This window comes from Galleria mellonella, unplaced genomic scaffold (assembly GCF_026898425.1).
Source record: "Galleria mellonella isolate WM207_F2 unplaced genomic scaffold, CSIRO_AGI_GalMel_v1 utg65, whole genome shotgun sequence".
Taxonomy (NCBI): domain Eukaryota; kingdom Metazoa; phylum Arthropoda; class Insecta; order Lepidoptera; family Pyralidae; genus Galleria; species Galleria mellonella.
In genome coordinates this window covers 1,228,724-1,247,744 of record NW_026442138.1, presented here as the reverse complement: position 1 = coordinate 1,247,744, position 19,021 = coordinate 1,228,724, and the positions used below count along the sequence as shown (strand labels likewise).

The 19,021-nt window shown below is 40.9% G+C and overlaps 1 protein-coding gene across 6 annotated transcripts in view; it reads right to left on the bottom strand.

The window, feature by feature from the left end:
* LOC113514601 (bromodomain adjacent to zinc finger domain protein 1A) overlaps positions 1–19,021 on the bottom strand; it is a 42,998-nt gene that overhangs the window by 14,545 nt on the left and 9,432 nt on the right. For 4 of the 6 annotated variants that reach the window (XM_052900529.1, XM_052900530.1, XM_052900532.1 and 1 more), the window contains exons 8-19: positions 18,147–18,316; positions 17,728–17,852; positions 17,151–17,385; positions 16,500–16,676; positions 15,228–15,403; positions 14,260–14,445; positions 12,932–13,108; positions 12,351–12,483; positions 11,442–11,627; positions 10,483–10,757; positions 8,112–8,129; positions 7,035–7,147 (exon numbers count right to left, since the gene is read on the bottom strand). In XM_052900529.1, coding sequence (XP_052756489.1) covers positions 7,035–7,147; positions 8,112–8,129; positions 10,483–10,757; positions 11,442–11,627; positions 12,351–12,483; positions 12,932–13,108; positions 14,260–14,445; positions 15,228–15,403; positions 16,500–16,676; positions 17,151–17,385; positions 17,728–17,852; positions 18,147–18,316 — 1,971 coding nt within the window. The remainder of the gene's footprint in view (positions 1–7,034; positions 7,148–8,111; positions 8,130–10,482; positions 10,758–11,441; positions 11,628–12,350; positions 12,484–12,931; positions 13,109–14,259; positions 14,446–15,227; positions 15,404–16,499; positions 16,677–17,150; positions 17,386–17,727; positions 17,853–18,146; positions 18,317–19,021) is intronic. The other 2 variants (XM_052900531.1, XM_052900534.1) reach the window with 1 other exon arrangement.

The following is a 19,021-nucleotide window of genomic DNA, read 5'->3' as shown; positions in this document are numbered from 1 at the left end:
ATAGGTAGATTGCCACGTTATGATGTTCATCGTGGTATGATATGCTATCTGTAATTGGTTCTACTTCCTTCAATCTTGAATTTGATCACCAACCTATTTTATCTCTACCTTGTTGTCAATATCATTAGATTGAATTGTACTGGTAAGTGTGATCAGATTGAAAAAATATATTTTTTTACTGTTGAAGGGTCCCATGATTGATCACGATCTCACCTGATGGAAAGTGATGATGTGGTCTAAGATGGGGCTCGAGGACCCACGAATAACCTATTTAGTTATTTATATTTTTGCACACATATTTATACAGGGCGGACTTAATGCCTGATGGCAATCTCTACCAGTAATTATCTACCAATTATTCTAGGAATTTCTATTTTTGGAATGTATTCCAAATATTCATCTTGCTGTGTTTTTTTCTAACCCTTCTTTGCATAATGGTGGAAATTTCCGTCATTACATTGAATGCCTAAAAATTATATAAAATACCAAGTTCACCTTAAGTTGATCCTGACTTTTTTAATGTCCATTGCAGAAAAAAAAACATACTTGTCTAATTTATTTTTTAACCATTTTTTCTTTAATTTAAGTTTTTTAATTGAGTCGAAGTAATTAAATGTATGATAAACATCCACTACATAGTCAAGTAAATTAATTTGCATATTTTATAAATAAATTATGGAACTATTTGGTACAATTGCTGACATTGTTGACTCACTGATATTGTCTTCTCTCTGAATTTGTATTTTCAATTTATTTGTTAAGTTATTTAAATATATATTAAATAGTTTGTATTTATATTTACATATGTGTAGTCCTGGCATAGAATAGGTCACCCTTTCTCGTGGGTATCGTAAGAGGCGACTAAGGGAGGACGAGGGATGGACCGCAGCGTCCCTCTTAAAACATCTCTAGTCTAACTGCGATTGCCAATCTGTCTACCAAGCGTGGTACTGGCAAAACCCCCCAAGGAGGCTTATGTTCAGCAGTGGACGGCTAAGGGCTGATATGATGATGATGATGATGAAATGCTTTGTATTGGATTTTCATATTATTTTCCCTTCTTTTTCACAAAATATACTCGGCCTCGACTATTGAGGTCTGATTCTTGCATACATACATATATACATATCTGTCACGCGTGTCTCCCATTAAAGTAGGCAGAAACAATGGAACGCCAAATGTTTCGATTCAAACAAACCTCTTTCGCTTCTTCCACATTCATCAATCTTTTCATACACGCTCGCTGTTTCTTGCATAAACTCACTAAATGCTTGTTCCATTCATGCATAATTATTTTATATCGTTTCTAAATTTATCTGCAAAACTTTGGTACAATATTTCAAACAAATTATTCGCAATATATCCAACGTTAGTGATAAGACTGAGACATACTGTCGCTGTTTACGTGCTTCAAACTGCTGATCAAGCAAAAAATTACGTCATTTCCTTTTCTTTGCCACACACAATATCTAAATGCTTGATGTATTTGCTAAGATAGAATGAGATAGCAACGCCGGGTGACTCATTCAACTCACGGACTCGCTAGCGGTGTCGATTCCATCGACGAATTCTTTTGTCATTTGTCTAGAGCAGTGATTCTCAACCTTTTTTTTGTTGCGGCACATATTTAACGATTTCAAAATTTGGCGGCACACAAAGAACAAGATAAAAATTATTTACTTACTACAACACACTGCATAAATAGTTTATGACAAAAATTTTAAATATTTGCAAAATTTGGCGGCACACAAAAGTGCTGCGGCACAGTGGTTGAGAATCACTGGTCTAGAGGCTCGGATGTGTTATTCGATACATTTTGAGTGACGTCGCTCACGTGTTTTCGAAGCTTCGAGATCGTATTGGGTTTTATGAAAGCCTCGTTTGATAATGAAATATGCTGACTTTGCCATAGACAACAGCGTCTCTCGGAAAAGCATTTACTGCCATGATTGAATTAATAATTAATGGACAATTACAATTTCACACGCGTTTCGTTTTACAAGCGAACGTAACATGAGGAAATGTTTGCTATAAAATATTCACTGCATTTTATTACACAATGGACATGCATTTTTTATAACTACTTGTAAAACTGATGACTTATTTAATGTATTTTGTATTTGTTTGTATTTATGTTTTTTTTTATGCAACTTAGAATGGCAAACAAGCTGACGGTCCATCTGGTGGAAAATGGTAACCGTCGCGTATAGACATGAGCAGTACCATGGACATAATAGAGTAGTGTTTCGCTCATGATACCCTGCATGCGTTGTCATTCCTGAGGACTCAGGTGTTATTCCTTTGTACCCAGTAAATTCACGCCATTAATTTTTTTTTTTTTTAAGTAATATGCAAGTAATGCACTATTTTCTCTGCCTCTCTTTTCAACTTTCCTTTTAAGAATTGCATTTTTTAACTTAGATCAAGAATTTATTATTACATATGTGTACAGACTCATTAAATAAATCTTGGAATGATAACCACTGGTGGTAATTCCCATGAAACGTGGGAGCTTCCAACTGCGGTGTAGTATTTCACGATGATATTATGCTGACTCTATATTTATGTTTAACTGATTTCTTATCGCTTTATACCTTTGCTCTTATTTTAAAAATGTTTATTTGTATTTACTATCTAATTCCCAGTGTAGTGAGTCTATTTTTGTCCACCCTGATTGGTCATTTGATAAAATATCCTTAATCCCCCATTTCTCTGTAATATTCTTAAGGTATATATTAGAGAATGTATGATGAAAAGCACGAATTCAGTTTTTTTTTTTTTGTTTACTTTAAATCTGGTTTACTGTCAGTCTCGATAGCAATATTTATTGAAGGGAAAGAACCTTCTTGCTCGACTCAACGTAAACTTCTAGAACCAAGTGTTGATGGTTGAATGGAAACTGAAAGATTGCTAGTTTTAATGGGAAAGGCGGCCTTATCTTATCTTATTTTTCGCATATGGGGTCAGCTAAGCCGATGCACGTCGACCCATACGGATCTTTTGTGCTTCCCCCTGCCTTATACCATCATTTCTTACATCCTATGTGTTGTCCTAACGATATCCCGCGATTTAAGATATCCGTAGTCCCCTGGCTCTGGATAAGGCGGCCTTGATTTTGGTTCAGATATTAGGGACTGCTGTATGAATGGCCTTGAATTATTATAGTACTGGTTTCTTAATTATAAACAAACATATGTTAAATACTCATGACTTTGATCATTACAGTTCGCTAATTCATGACGGCTAGTTTGGAATTCGGTCCAACAAGTGTCCAAAGTATTTAGTTTCCTATTTATGTATGTATTTATGTATTTTTTTATATAACATTTCAAATTTTAATGACTCATTTAATATTTATTCTTTTTAAGTTTTAATATTAGCACGCCTAATTATGGCGAAATATGAGGACTTATACTTATTGTAACATCTATACACTTACCATGTTTCTTGTGAATAAATAAATAAAAATAAATAAATATTAATTATTTCTGATGAATTAGGGTCTTTGCAGTCCTTTATTAAAATAAATTAGTAAGGTTTTTAGGCGTCAGCGGTGTTCTTCTCTAGAAATCTGTCTGATTCTAGAATAAAGGCATACAGGTATGCGACCCCGGCCTCCCGAGCCGCTGCAGTGTCCCAGTCCTTTCCGCAACTGCAGTGTCCCCCTCCCCTTTCCTTTCCCACATAAGTCCCTTATTCCTCTCCTTCACCAATTTCCTTTACGCATTTCCAACGTTCCCTTCCTTTTTTCCTCAATCCTTTCCTCCACACCGCCGGTGGCGGAAACTACAATCAAATGCATTCCCAAAGAGGGTTGACGACAGGCAGGTGGCCGGTCTTAAAACTAAAAACCAAATCTTTTTGTAATATGGACAAAATCATATTACGCCGACCCCAAATGTTTGGGATAAGGGTAGGAAGATGAGTAAGGCTTTTCCTACTTCCAATATCCGTTCTTGTGTTGCAATAATGTCCTCCATGTTGAATAATTAAACAAAAATATGGGGAAAAAGTCCCTTTCCCGTGGATATTGTAAGAGGCGACTATGGGAAGGCGAGGGATAGGCAGCAGCCCTCCCTCTTAAAACATCTCAGAAGTCCAACTGCGGTTGCCAATCTGCCTGCCAAGCGTAGCAACTACTGGCAAAACCTGATATGATGATGATGGTGATGGGAAAAAATAAAAAAGGGTAGATCTTACTTTACAGATGCTTATATGATTGCTGTATATTGCTGATGGTAGATATTTGCTGTTACCAATTTGCTGATATGCTGGTTGCTATTTCTAAATGTCTTCTATAGTGCAGATCAGGCTTTTATTACCAAATCGGTTGCTACAAACACACATCACCGTTTCTGCTATCATTGTTCATCACTTATGATCACTTCACTGATAATTCGGTTGCTTCAAATACAGATCACAGTTTCTATCATCGTTCATCACTTGTAAAATGATCACTACACTGACAGTTCAAAGAGTATTGCTATTAAGAAATGGTAGTGTAACCGACTCGCTATTGATCCTGTTTTTGACCACATTAGGTCAAAAGGCTCGAAGGACCATAATGTACTTACTGCTGCGCGTACAATTGACGCTAACAAAAGATGTTGATTTAAATATAACAATGTATAATATATAAATATAATTCACGGTAATATAATCATTAATGTATAATGAGTGACGCTAACCGCCATGATTCAGTATATGTGTGAAGTTACTTAATAAAAATTACATAAAGAAATTGGGGGGAAGGGACTGTTAGTAATAGGGTCTAATGAACCTATTGCTAGTAATATACCCCACCAGGTCGACCTCCACGCGGTTCCTCCTGGAAACCATCTTTAATTAATTCTAGTGGAATTTGTCACGATGGGCTAACTGACCTGTTTTCATCCTCATCTATCATCACTCACTGGTGCCCTCCCAGCGTATACCGATAGCGCAGGTGGGGTTACCATTCCATTATCACCCATTAAAAAAAAACAAAGAAATTGGCGGCAGCACTGTGCTATTGTTGGGTTAACATGAATTTGACCCTGTACGGTTTCCACACAGAAGTTTAATTAAAAAAATATATTAAAATAATATTTACTAGGAGCGTGCACTGCGTTCCATGATTGCTGGCGAAATTGATTGGAATAGAGACGCGCGCGTTGCCGTGAAATGCTGACAGAGAACTGTACGACACTATAATACAACAGTGCAGTACGAAAGAAATCCGAATGCATCCCGAACACTAGTGCGATCGTTAGGGATTTAAAAAGATTAGCGCGTGCATTGCTGCATTTAAACCGTGTTGATTGAAGGGGGCAAAGGGATTGTTAGCAATGGAGTTTGACAGTCCCATTGCTAGCAATATGCCCTATTAGGTCGACGTCCACGTGGTTCCCCCTGGAAACCATCGTGAACAATTCTTGTTGAATTCGTCACGATGGGCTAACTGACCTGCTTCATCCTCATCTATCATCTCTCTTCGGTGCCCGCCGGTGTATACTGATAGCGCGGGTGGGGTTACCATTCCATTATCACCCATTAAAAAAAAACCGTGTTGATTGATTAGACTTTACACTGTCATCAGATTTAAAGGTAAATATCTCTCTCTCTCTCTCTAAAGGAAATAACTCAGAAATGAAAAGTTGTTTTTTTTTTTATCGAATACTACTAGACACTTCATTCGTATGAATTAAGACCTAATTGCTTTAACATCAATTCTCTTATAAATAGACACCAGAGGGAGACTTTGTACAAAAGTCGATTGCTTGGGTACCTCGGTCCCGTTCGTGTTTCTACCGTGAAGGAGTTGTGTTTGCATGACTGTGTTTCGGTTTGAAGAGTGGTATATGGCGTGAATTTACACGGTACAGAGGAATAACACCTGAGTCCTCAGGAATGGCAACGCATGGGGGGTATCATGGGTGAAAAACAGTATACTCTGTTATGTCCATGGTACTGCTCATGTCAATAGGCGACGGTTACCACTTTCCATCAGGTGGGCCGTCAGCTTGTTTGTCATTCTAAGTTGTATAAAAAAAAAGACAATATGTTTAAATTCAAATTCTAGCCATCTTTATACAAATAGACTTGTTAAAAAAATACGATTTAAAAGTGCTTGTACATTTTAATTTTTTTTTAATCTACTGCAGTGTTCGGAAGGTTGTTATCTGTTGAGAAGAGCCGGCAAGAAACTCAACAGTTACTCTTTTAAATCTCTGTTAACATTATGTGTATTTATTTAAACGTACTATGTCTACAATTACATGATCGTTTTATTGCTTCTGTTATTAATGCGGACTATTAGTTCGCTAGCAATATACCCTGTCAGGTCGACCTCCACGTGGTCCCCCCTGGAAACCATCGTGCTGGATTCCAGGCGTATCCATCACGATGGGCTAACCGATCGGCCTTTTCATTCTTACCTGTCGTCTCAAACTGGTGTTTCGGTAGCGTATACTGTTAGCGCAGGAGGGGTTACCATTGCATTATCATTCAATAAAAAATAATGGTATAGTAATTAAATAACATAATTCTAATGAAATAATTAGTGATATGGACTTTCATAAGATAATACATATATGGTAGTTTAGGAAAAAAATTTATACATATAGTCTGACAATTTTGTTTTCGGACACAAACTTAATTGTGAATTTAATATTAAGGTTATTTTTCTAGATGTATTTAAGATTTAACCCTTTTAGTGCCACTGTTTTTTCCTCATATCTACTTAAAAATGCCAAAGAAATCTTTCTCGTTTTGATGTCATTGTACCCACGTCTCTAAAAAAACTGTATCTCCTCCAAAAGTTATCCAATTTTAATATTTTTTTTTTACAGCAAACTAAACAGCGACTGATTTCACGAGCGCTATGACGCTCGTCGGCACTCAAAGGGTTAAAATGGAAGACATAGCTTTTAGAGACAAGGTCGCCAATTGATTTCTCATTGTGATTATCTCTTGTAATTGTTTATATCTTGAATAACAATAATAAAGAGTATCTATCTATCTATCTATTATATTATATGAATTGTAATACATACCTATCATCCAGCGCCTCCTCGAGATCCTCCTCGGAAAACAGTTTCCTCCTCTTCCGAGGAGTCCGCTCCTTCGGTTTGCACTGATCGCAGAACCAATCGCCATCCGGTACTTTCTATTAAAAGTTGAATAAAAAAATGCATGTTAATTTATTCATTCTTTACTAGCGGCCCGTCCCGGCGTCGCACGGATGGACATTTTTACACTTTAAAAAGTGGACATTAAGGCTGCACACGCGATGGAAGCTTAACTTCTCCCGTTTTCCCAACATTTCCCTTCACTGCTCTGCTCCTATTGATCGTAGCGTGATGAAAAGTATACTATAACCTGCCCAGGAGTATGAAGAATAATTGTGCCAAGTTTCGTTAAAATCCGTCGAGTAGTTTTTGTTTCTATAATGAACATACAGACAGACAGGCAAAAATTTTACTGATTGCATTTTTGGCACCAGTATCGATCACTAATCACCCGCTGATAGTTATTTTGGAAATATATTTCATGTACAGATTTGACCTCTCTACAGATTTATTATAAGTATATATTACACAATATTTTTTTTTACAACTAGCTAGCTTAATGTCATATTTAATGTTGATCGTTGATGTAGGTACCTATGTATAAATGCATTCACTCTATTTTAAAAAAAAAAAAACAATCGATTTTTTACTGTATTACTACTATTAATCATATGAGGGCAACGCCCCCTAGTTTTAAGTTCCTGAACAGTCTTTGTTGTACACGAAGACATCAAGATACGACCGGCCATTGTTCTCTCACTGTGATCATTTCTTGTAATTGTTTGTATCTATAATAAGTTTACTATTGTAATCTTTTAGAGGAAACAATAAAGAGTATCTATCTATTTGACATAGCTTATATAAAATTGTCTATACAGGAGCCACGTTTTTTATAACGTAGGGAGCAATCGAGCATGCGTCTCACCTGATGGTGAGTGATTACCGCCACCCATACGCACCCGCAAAATCAGTGAAACTGCAGACGTGTTGCTGGCCTTTACAGGGTGAAGTAAAAACGAATTTATTTAACAAAGTTCAGAGACAGATACAATGGGTGCATACCTTTCTTGTGGGACCGGACTGTCAGCATGGAATATAGATAAATCACCTTAGTGGGGATATGTACATGATTATACTTTTTTTTTTATTTTTTTTTTTATTGAGGCTACAGTACACGTGGGTTCCCCCGAGTGGTAGGGTGAGCACGCCATCCACCCTATCTTGAGAGAGGAGACCTGCTCTTACCATCTGGGGGCGGGTCGCTGCCGTCGGAGATGTGGTGAGTGCGAAAGCAAACCCATGTCTCCGACATATGGCACCTAGAGGGTATATCGTCTGGCTTTTGGTGGGTACACCCCCACCTTACGGGGGGAGTCCAACAGTATCCATTTACCTTCCACAAGGTGTATGGGTCTGCATAAAGCATTTTCCAGACGTTAAAAAAAAGTACACGTGGATGACTATGACAGCCTCATAGGAAATTGTCATATCAGTTGTCAGGGGACCCATTACCTACAAATATAGGCGTTTGGTCCCGGCATAGAATGGGCCACCTCTTCCTTTCTCGTGGGTGTCTTAAGAGGTGACTAAGGGTACGTAATGGTCGAGAGAAGGGCAGGATCGTCCCTCTAAAAAAAATCACCAAAGCTTAACTACGGTTGCCAACCCGTTACCAAGCGTGGCAACTACTGGCAAAAACCCCTCAATACGAGGAGGATTATGTTCAGCAGAGGACAGTTATTGGCTGATATGATGATGAAGATATGTTTTTGGTATTGCGGCTGCCAGGTTGGCTAAGGATTACATTGACGTTACTATTGTATAACGGTATATCTCTCAGGATAGCTGTCTGAGGTTGTAATTCCGACCACATTCCACCAGCAATGATCATTATTATACACGTGTTGTGGCGTGAATTTACTGGGTACAGAGGAATAACACCTGAGTCCTCAGAATGGCAACGCATGAGGAGTATCATGGGCGAAACAGTATACTCCGTTATGTCCATGGTACTGCTCATGTCTATAGGCGACGGTTACCACTTTCCATCAGGTTGGCCGTCAGCTTGTTTGCCATTCTAAGTTGTATAAAAAAAAGTGTTAGTAAAATAGTCATTGGTCAACTGTAGCCATCCAAACTCCATTATCACACATTTCAGAGAGCATAATTGAATTCAACCAATCTACCCAATACTAAAATAATTATTACACACTTGTAAATTAAAAATAAATAAATATTCACTGTCAATATGGCTGCCATTCAGCTTAAGAAAACAATGTAGTCTCTCTTTGCATATCCAGGATAAGATTCGAGGAAAACTCTACCAATAATGAAAGACAGTACTAATTCGTCTAGCCAACATTGTAATAGTTAATTTTAAACTATCGCGTTGTTTACATATATTTTAAATACGCTATCGGGACTTAACACTATGTAAAAAGCCTTTACAGGTAAACAGTACCTACATACTTGCTTCTTTATTGCCGTAATCACGACGTGGCACCACGTCGTGATCACCACACTGAGTACAGGCACAGACAGTACGTACAAAAACAACTTCATCGCGTTAACCCTTCTTTGCATGATTTTTTTGTTTGGTGAAATAAATCAAGGTGATATAATTCATGTTCAAAATTAAAAGAAAAATGGTTAAAAAAATAAATTTGACAGCTATGGTTTTTGTTTTTGAAATGGACATTAAAAAGGTATCCAGACACGATCAACTTAAAGTGAAATTGTTCTTTTATATAATTTTTGGGCATTCAATGTTATGATGGAAATTTCCACCATTATGCAAAGATGATCCCGATGGTGTATTTAAAATTATATATATATATATATATATATATATATATATATATACCATAACGGGCAAACGAGTATCTGGCTTACCTGATGGAAAGTGATTACCGCCGCCTATAGGCAGTCGCAACTTTAGAGAAATTGCAAGTGTTGCCAGCCTTTTAAGGAGTATACTTTTTCTTGTAAGTTTCAATTTTTTTATGCAACTTACAACTGCAAACAAGCTGACGGTCCATCTGATGGAAAGTGGCATCCGTTGTCTACAAACACGTGCAGTACCATGGACATAACAGAGTATACAGTTTCACGTATGATACCCTCCTTGTGTTGCCATTCCTAGGGACTCAGGTGTTATTCCTCTGTACCCTGTAAATTCACTGCCATATTCCACCCTTCAAACCGAAACACAGCCTAACAAACACAACTGCTTCACGGTAGGAATACGAATGGGACAGAGGTACTGAAGAAAACGACTTTTGTACAAAGCTTCCTTCTGGTATGCCATTTTTGTTCGGAAATACGTCGGGTCCATACTTTGGCTGTACAAAGAAAATATCTACAAAAACGCATGGTGGAGGAATCCCTTCTTTTGGGACTAGAAGCATGGGGCGTTAAAGGTATGTTGACTTACCGCAAGCTTCGGCTTGAGGCAGTACAAATGGTGTCCCTTATTGCATCCGTCGCAGAGAAGCATATTGTCGGGGTCCGCTTTCCGCCTGCACAGTCTGCAGCTCGCGTTCAGTATGCTGGCCGACCAGGTGATGCTGGAGTCGAGCGTCAATAGGTGCAGCACGATCTGCGCGAAGCTCTGGCACTCCATCAGCGACACCTCCCAGCGTTCCAGCGCTTCAAGGTCCAGCGGCTTGTTTCTCGCCTCGCGGTCTTTGCGTTCTTTGTCATCCAGACCTGTATTACCAGAATTGTATTTATTTCTATTAAATGTCTTGTAGTCAAGGGATAGATAGATCCTAATTATTTTCCTACCCTTATCCCGATTATTATTTGGGGTCGGCGTAATATATTTTTTATCCATATTACAAAAAGATTTGGCTTATAGTTTTACGACCGGCCGCCTGCTTAACGTCAATCCCCTATGGGAATTTCAAGGGACAGATAGATATTAGATGAAAATCTTGCCTAATTAACATTTTTTTTTATACAACTTAGAATGGCAAACAAGCTGACGGCCCACCTGATGGAAAGTGGTAACCGTCGCCTATAGACATGAGCAGTACCATGGACATAACAGAGTATACTGTTTCGCTCATGCTACCTCCCATGCATTGCTATTCCTGAGGACACAGATGTCATTCCTCTGTACCCTGTAAATTCACGCTATATCAATAATATTCCAACCGAAACACAGCCATGCAAACACAACTGCTACACGGTTGAAACACGAGTGGGACAGAGGTACCCAAGCAATCTTAAAATATTTGTAATAATCTTATTTCTTTCATAGATATTTAACGAGAATAGATAAAAATAAATATTATAATTACGGTTATTGTTTTACAGTGTAAAAAAATGCTCTTTATGTGATGAAATTCAGGGACTAGCAGCAGGATGGAAAGGAAGTGACGTACGTACCGAGCGGCCGCTTCAGGTACTTGTGGTGCAGGGCCTGCTCCACCTGCAGCAGGGCGGAGGCGAGGGTCCGAACAAGCCCCGGAGTGCCCCGGTCAGGTCGTACGCCGTTGGCCCGCGGCGCCTCCAAGTAGTGTCCAGGGTCGCGGTACTTGTTAACTGGGATCTTCACATCCGTCTCATCTATATCTGAAGGAACGATAGGAAAATATTTTATGTAAATCATTATGTATTGGTATTTAGCCAAATTGAATAACTCGCAGTGGGGACATTATTATTAATATTGTTTTATATAAAAAAAAAATTGATTTTCTTTTCATCTCAAATTTGCTTTAAATTACAACGCCATCTACCGTTATTTTCAATAACAACCAAGTAATGATGCTGATATAAAATGTTATTTACATTCAATTCGTTTATATCAGAGAGAGAACCGATATGACAACATAACCTTTAAGAAAAGAGTATATTCCTGGTGTTGTGGGTGATCATGGGCGGCGGTAGTCACTTACCATCAGGTGAGCCGCTTGCTCGTTTGCCCCTTGTGTTGTAAAAAAAAAAAGCTATATAGATTAAATTTAGGCGCAAATGTTATTTGTGTATAGATAGTGACCCAAAGGAGGGGGGGGGGGGAAAGGGGTTGTTAGCAATGGAGTTCGACAGCCCCATTGCTAGTAATATGCCCTATCAGGTCGACCTCCACGTGGTTCCCCCTGGAAACTATCGTGAACAATTCTTGTTGAATTCGTCACGATGGGCTAACTGACCTGCTTCATCCTCACCTATCATCTATCGGTGGTTCTAAAACTGTTGAGTCTGTTACAGTACTCGTTCACGAGTATGGCTATTCAGGTAGTGGTGGTGGTCAGGTAGTGGTGGTGGTCAGGTAGTGGTGGTGGTGTATGGTGTTACCTGGCGGCAGGCGCAGCACGCCGTTGGGCAGGTGGTAGTCGTCGCGATACTGGCGCTGCGGGCCCCACGTCAGGTACTCGGCCTGCTTGTCGTAGCCGCGCACCATGATCGTGCCGCGCCACGCCTCGCGGTCCTGTTTACACGTGCAATCAGTTATATAATTAGGAATAATGGACGTCGTAAATGATTTGTTCCTTTTATGAAAATCGGCACTTTGTCTTCTTATATCGAACGCCATCTAGTGTCGTACTACAACAATTCTTTTTTGATAATACTAGATGGTGTGGTAAAAATGTTTATTTTTTTTTTTTATTTTATATTGTGACATATTTTTTTTTAATATTATAAAAGTGACAACTTTGTGATATAAAGCTATAGTCCTGATGGTAAACGGTCACTGCAGCCTATGAACGCCCGCATCACTAGGAATATCACATGTTGTTGACCTTGAAGAAACCTTAATACAACTTTTTTGAACAGACCCACACTGTAGTTTAAAGGGAAAACCTCAATAGGAAGCTTATTCTACAGTCTGAGCGTGTCACCTTTATGATTCGGGAATGTACGGTCCCCTGACCAACCTTGACTTTGAGCACGCCGAGGCAGCCGTGGAAGATCTTCTCCTCGAGCTCGAGGATGTGGTCCCGCAGCGACAGCTCCAGCGCGTCGGCCAGCGACGCCGCCTCGGGCAGCGCCGCGCGCGCCGACCGCGCCGCGCCGCGCGCTCCTCGGCGTGGCGCCGCCGCCGCGCCGACCGTCTGCGTACAGATCAATTTGTCACTAATGGACTCGTCTATACATTACTAGCCTCCTCCCTATGAGTTCCACTTCTACGTGACTTCCCCATAAATCTTTATGTAACCATTGTAATTAATAAACTATTTGACAATATAATCCGCCATCCGCAAAGTCTAGGTACTTTAAAAGCGGCATTAATTAATCTGACAAAATATTTTATTCATTATGCATAAAATTCCCAAAAGAAAAAAAAAATCTTTTATCTGGTACCACGTGATCAAAAACGATCTGTAATATATGATGACGTAACATGGAAGTAAACAATATATCTGTCAATGTATCTTTGATCACACAAATACCCATAATAAATATAAAGCAAATGTTCAACAAAAAACATTCACCAAAAGTGATGCTTGTGTAACATAAGACAATATACAATTCGACGTTTACAATATTTTTCCAAAGGCGGAAATCGCGTAAAATTGATCATACGCCGAGCGAATTTAAATACGCATCATATGTTATATAGTTTGTTGCTTATTGTAAATTTAGAATATATACTAATAATGTATGCATTTAGGGTTAGATGACGCAGGAACACTCCAATATCATCTGGTGCCTACTACAAGATATAAACAACAATTTGAGAAATATATCTGACAGTATGCACTTTTCAAGTGTGCACCAGTGGTACTTATGATTAAATCATTAATTGGACGTTCGAGTATTACGTGACGCAATTTATAAAGATTTTTACCCTCTCCAATATAACGCGTCATAACAGTTTTCTGTGTCGCTCTCCCATTCCATAAACGTTATCTAACATCTATGTGATCATATTTATAACAACATAATCACAACACTAACGAATACTGTCAACAACAAAAATGACGTACAATACAGTAGAGGGACTCCCCGTAAAACATAAACGAAAAGTGTTGCCAGCTTGGGAGATTTTATTTCCCTTGTTTTTTAATTAAATTTAAAAAAAATTACGTAACGCATTGTTCGAATCCCTCATCTATTCGCACTTGTAACGCATCGTAACATTTTACTAGAGCCTTCCTCCCCCCCCCCCCCCCCCCCATTACGTAAGGTAATACTTGAACGTCCCCTAATAACTATCTCAATGTAAGGACAGAGTCCAGTGGTGGGATATTAAGCGACTGACGGGCGCGGCGGCGGGGTTGAGCAGGTGCAGCGGGCACTTGGCGACGCAGTGCAGGATGCTGCGGCGGTCCAGCTCCAGCGCCTGGCGCAGCTCGGCCTCGCGCAGCCCGCGCCGGTTCAGCGCCGCCACCAGCGCCTCCACCTGCTCCGCCGAGTGGTACACCCACCACTGCGGCCGGTGCTCGCCCTGTGCCAACGACAACACTCAACAACACTCTAATACCGATCCGCCATACGGCCCCCTTGATGGTAAGCGGTTACCGTAGCCTATGAACGCCTGCATTACCAGGGGGCGTCACGCGGGCGTTACTGACCCTTTTTTTGAACCCCACGCTGTAGTCTCTTGGAAAAACCCTTGTTCATTTTTCAATGAATGGAGATAGTATGGTGAGCTTGTCTACACAATAGTACAGCACTAGTGTAAATGAAATGAGGATAAAATTAGGTCAGTTAGACCTTGCTACGGCCTTTATAGGACAAATACGACGGAATTGAGATTAATATACGACTACTAGCATAAGGGTTTAATAATAAACCCATTGCTAGCAATATATACTGTAAGCAAAACTTCCTTGCCATCCTCCCTGGAGCCCATAAGTCAAATAAATTCAACTATATTATTCTCTGACATCTCTGGCCAGTATTTTGCCAGGTACATAGGTACATAGGGTGAAGAAGAGATTGTTGATAATGGTGAGGTGAGTCCCTGTTGCTATCAATGTATCCTATTAGATCAACCTCCACTCGGTTCCCCCTGAAAACTATCGTGACTAATTTATTGTTGATTTCTTCATGACAGGCTAACTGATCTGTCTTTTCATTCTCACCTATCACTTCTCACTGGTTCTCCGTCAGTGTATATCGATAGCGCAGGCGCGATTACCATGCCATTTTCACTCATAAAAAAATACATAATTCCATCCAGGTCAAAAGCATGTAATAATAAATATACATAAAAATGTGTCTAACCGTGCCGTGCACGAGGCAGGAGGAGAGGTCGCCGGTGCAGACGAGCAGCTCGCGCAGCTGCTGCGTGTTGCTGTCCAGGCCGTTCAACTTGTGCAGCCCGTTCACGCTCGCCAGCGGCTTCTTGGGCGAGCCGCCGCGCGAGTTCGGCCCCGAGTCGTTCTCTTTGTCGCTGCCCGCTGTTCATAATACAATTCAAGTGTTATTTAATAGCATACATCAACAATGATGGTAAAAAATCAACTGCTTTAAAAGCTAACAATGCCAATAAGGCCTTACGTCCACTATACGTACTGTAGAAAATATGAAGATGCACCTCGACGACTCGTTTTTGTATACTCTACTAACTTTGAGCTTGCAGTGTCCCTCTTAAAATATCATCAAAGCCTAACTGCGGTTGCCAACTCGCCTGCCAAGTGTAGCAGCTAATGGCAAAACCTTATTATGAGACAAGTCTATGTTCAGAAGTAGATAGTTTACATTTGAAATGATAATAATACCTACCTTGAAGACGGGGACATTGAGTACTTTAGTACTCACTCTCCAACAGTTTTGTTTTTAATGGGCGAAAATGCAATGGTAGTTCCGCCTGCGCTATCGGGATACACTGGCGGGGCACCAGTGAGGGATGATAGGTGAAGATGAAGCAGGTCAGTTAGTCCATTGTGATGACTTCATCAAAAATTAATCACGATGGTTTCCAGGGGGAATCGCGTGGAGGTCGACTTCATTACTAACACTCCAACAGATCGGGGGCACCGACCTCTCTCGAACAGCTCGGCGACGTAGGCGAGCGTGTCGCCGGGGTGCGGGGCACTGACCTCTCGCGAACAGCTCGGCGACGTAGGCGAGCGTGTCGCCGGGGTGCGGGGCACTGACCTCTCTCGAACAGCTCGGCGACGTAGGCGAGCGTGTCGCCGGGGTGCGGGGCACTGACCTCTCTCGAACAGCTCGGCGACGTAGGCGAGCGTGTCGCCGGGGTGCGGGGCACTGACCTCTCTCGCGTTCGCTCTCGAACAGCTCGGCGACGTAGGCGAGCGTGTCGCCGGGGTGCGGGGCACTGACCTCTCTCGCGTTCGCTCTCGAACAGCTCGGCGACGTAGGCGAGCGTGTCGCCGGGGTGCGGGGCACTGACCTCTCTCGCGTTCGCTCTCGAACAGCTCGGCGACGTAGGCGAGCGTGTCGCCGGGGTGCGGGGCACTGACCTCTCTCGCGTTCGCTCTCGAACAGCTCGGCGACGTAGGCGAGCGTGTCGCCGGGGTGCGGGGCACTGACCTCTCTCGCGTTCGCTCTCGAACAGCTCGGCGACGTAGGCGAGCGTGTCGCCGGGGTGCGGCGGCGCGGGCGGCACGGGCTTGTCGCGGCAGCCGCCGCGCGGCTCGTCGCCCGCCTCCACGAACAGCCCCGGCACGCGCTGGTTCACCCAGTAGCGGCGGAACGCGCGGTCCGACCCTGCGCACCCAGCAAACGTTTGTCACATATATTATACTAGCGGCCCATCCAGGCTTCGAACAGGTGGACATTTTTACAACATTTTAAAAACTGGTTATTGTGACATAACGATAATAGTATCGTTAAGTTTTTTGTAGCTATTGATATTTTCTTCAATATTGTAGAACATACTTTTGTTTTATCAACAATAGTTTCCGCAGCGCACGCGACGATACCTATTTTATAGCATTCTTTTACACCTTGAGTTACATTATTAAAGTTTTAGTAAGGATCCCTAATCTTTTCTAGCAATAAATATAGCCTATGTTACTCAGGGTGAATGTAGCTTTCTAATGGTAATGGAAAAGAAATTTTGAAATCAACAAAGTAGTTTTTGAGTTTATTCATTACAAACATACACACAAAAATACAAATCTTTCCTCTTTATAATATTAGTGTTTAATTATATCAAATGACAATCAGTCTTGCACTTACCAATATACGATGTATAATCGAACAGCGCCACCTGCAGCTCCTTTGATCGCTTCTCGTACTCGTGCTTTTTAACTTCATTCTCCTTATTCAGTTTCTCTGTCGCCAGTCGCAGTTCTTCGTCGACGGCCTTAGCTTTTTCCCCAGTTAACTTCCCTTCCTCTTTTTTAGCGGCCGCTTCTTTTTTGAGCTCTTGTCTGGCGGCTATCAGTTGTGCTTCTCGTTTGCGCTCATTTGCCTAGAAGCGACAAAAGGTTTTTTTTAAGTAGGAGTGTTGTTTTAGAAATGTGTTTAAAAGTTTTATGGTGTCCTTGGCATGGCTATATCCTTGTTAATAGATTATAACTTACAGTAATAATTATGACAAATAAATAAAAAAAAAAAAAGAACAATTGTACCCATAAACAACTCAATAAATAAATTTAATTATACTTTTCTACTAATTGTAGTATTTTTCCCAATTTTTTGGAACATTACAGTGTCTGGGCCCAGAATTAAGAAATGTCTTTTTCAAGTATAGTAATAAAGCAAGTTAATAATTGCCGTTATTTATAATTATGTATAGTTCAGCTGTGCTCACCGTCAACAACCTGAGCGCTTGTTTAGTGTTCCTGAGCTCCTCTAGTTTCTCTTCAATGATGTCCCGAACCGTCGCGTAGCTCAGGATCTGATGCATGAGGCACTGGAGGATTTGCAACTTGTCATCTGAAAAGTAAAATCCATAATTTACATATATATAAAATCTTATATTTAAAAATCTCGTGTTACAATGTTTGTGGTCGAACTCTTCCGAAACATCTCAACCGATTTTTTATGAAATTGTTTATATATATTTCATAAATATGAGAATAGGTTTGTAAAGTATATTTCATACTGCTAGGTGATTAGGGTGTTTTTATCCAGAAAAAAAAAAATATATGGCAGAACAACGTTTGTCGAGTCAGCTGGTAATGTATAATATGTAAGTTGTATTTGTTTTTAATGGCCAGTGCGACGTACCGAGGTGGAGCTCGGCGACGTGGCTGGTGGCGAGGCGGCGCAGCAGCTCGGGGCGGCGGCGGCGCAGCGCCAGGCCGGCGTCGTCGGCGCTGCTGTAGCCGCCGCGCTGGTGGTAGCGCCACGTGGCGCAGCGGCTGCCCGGCGCCGCGCCCGACGACAGCAGGTGCAGCCTGCGAGGGACCACACCATGCACTTCAACCACTGCTCAGTGAGCTATTAATTAGCGGTTAACTTCATGTGAAACATCAAGCTATCATTATTGTTACAGTCATTGTCCACTGATGTACAAAAGTCTCCAGGCAACAATAAGAAAGAGTTCTAAGCTACTGGCTACTGTTTCCTGTGACACATTTGAAATTCCTTCCTTCCAGAGATAGAGAGAGGGGGGGGTGGGGATTTATTATCGTAAACTCACAAATATTGCTACATACTCCTTTTTTTTTTATACAACTTTGAATGGCAAACAATCTGACGGCCCACCTGATAGAAAGTGATAACCGTCGCCTATAGACATGAGCAGTACCATGGACATAACAGAGTATACTGTTTCGCACATGATACCCCCCATGCGTTGCCTTTCCTGAGAACTCAGGTGTTATTCCTCCATACCCAGTAAATTCACGCCATATCCCACCCTTCAAACCGAAACACAGCCATGCAAACACAACTGCTTCACAGTAGAAACACGAATGGGACAGAGGTACCCAAACAATCGACTCTTGTATAAAGTCTCCCTTTGGTAATACCCATACATATTTTATATTTATTAAAACAACAGTTTTCAGGGGCGGAACCATGTGGAAGGAAGAAACATGGTGGTACCAACAGCATGGTTTACATGGGTTATGGTAACAATAGCATTTCCTATCTCTCAG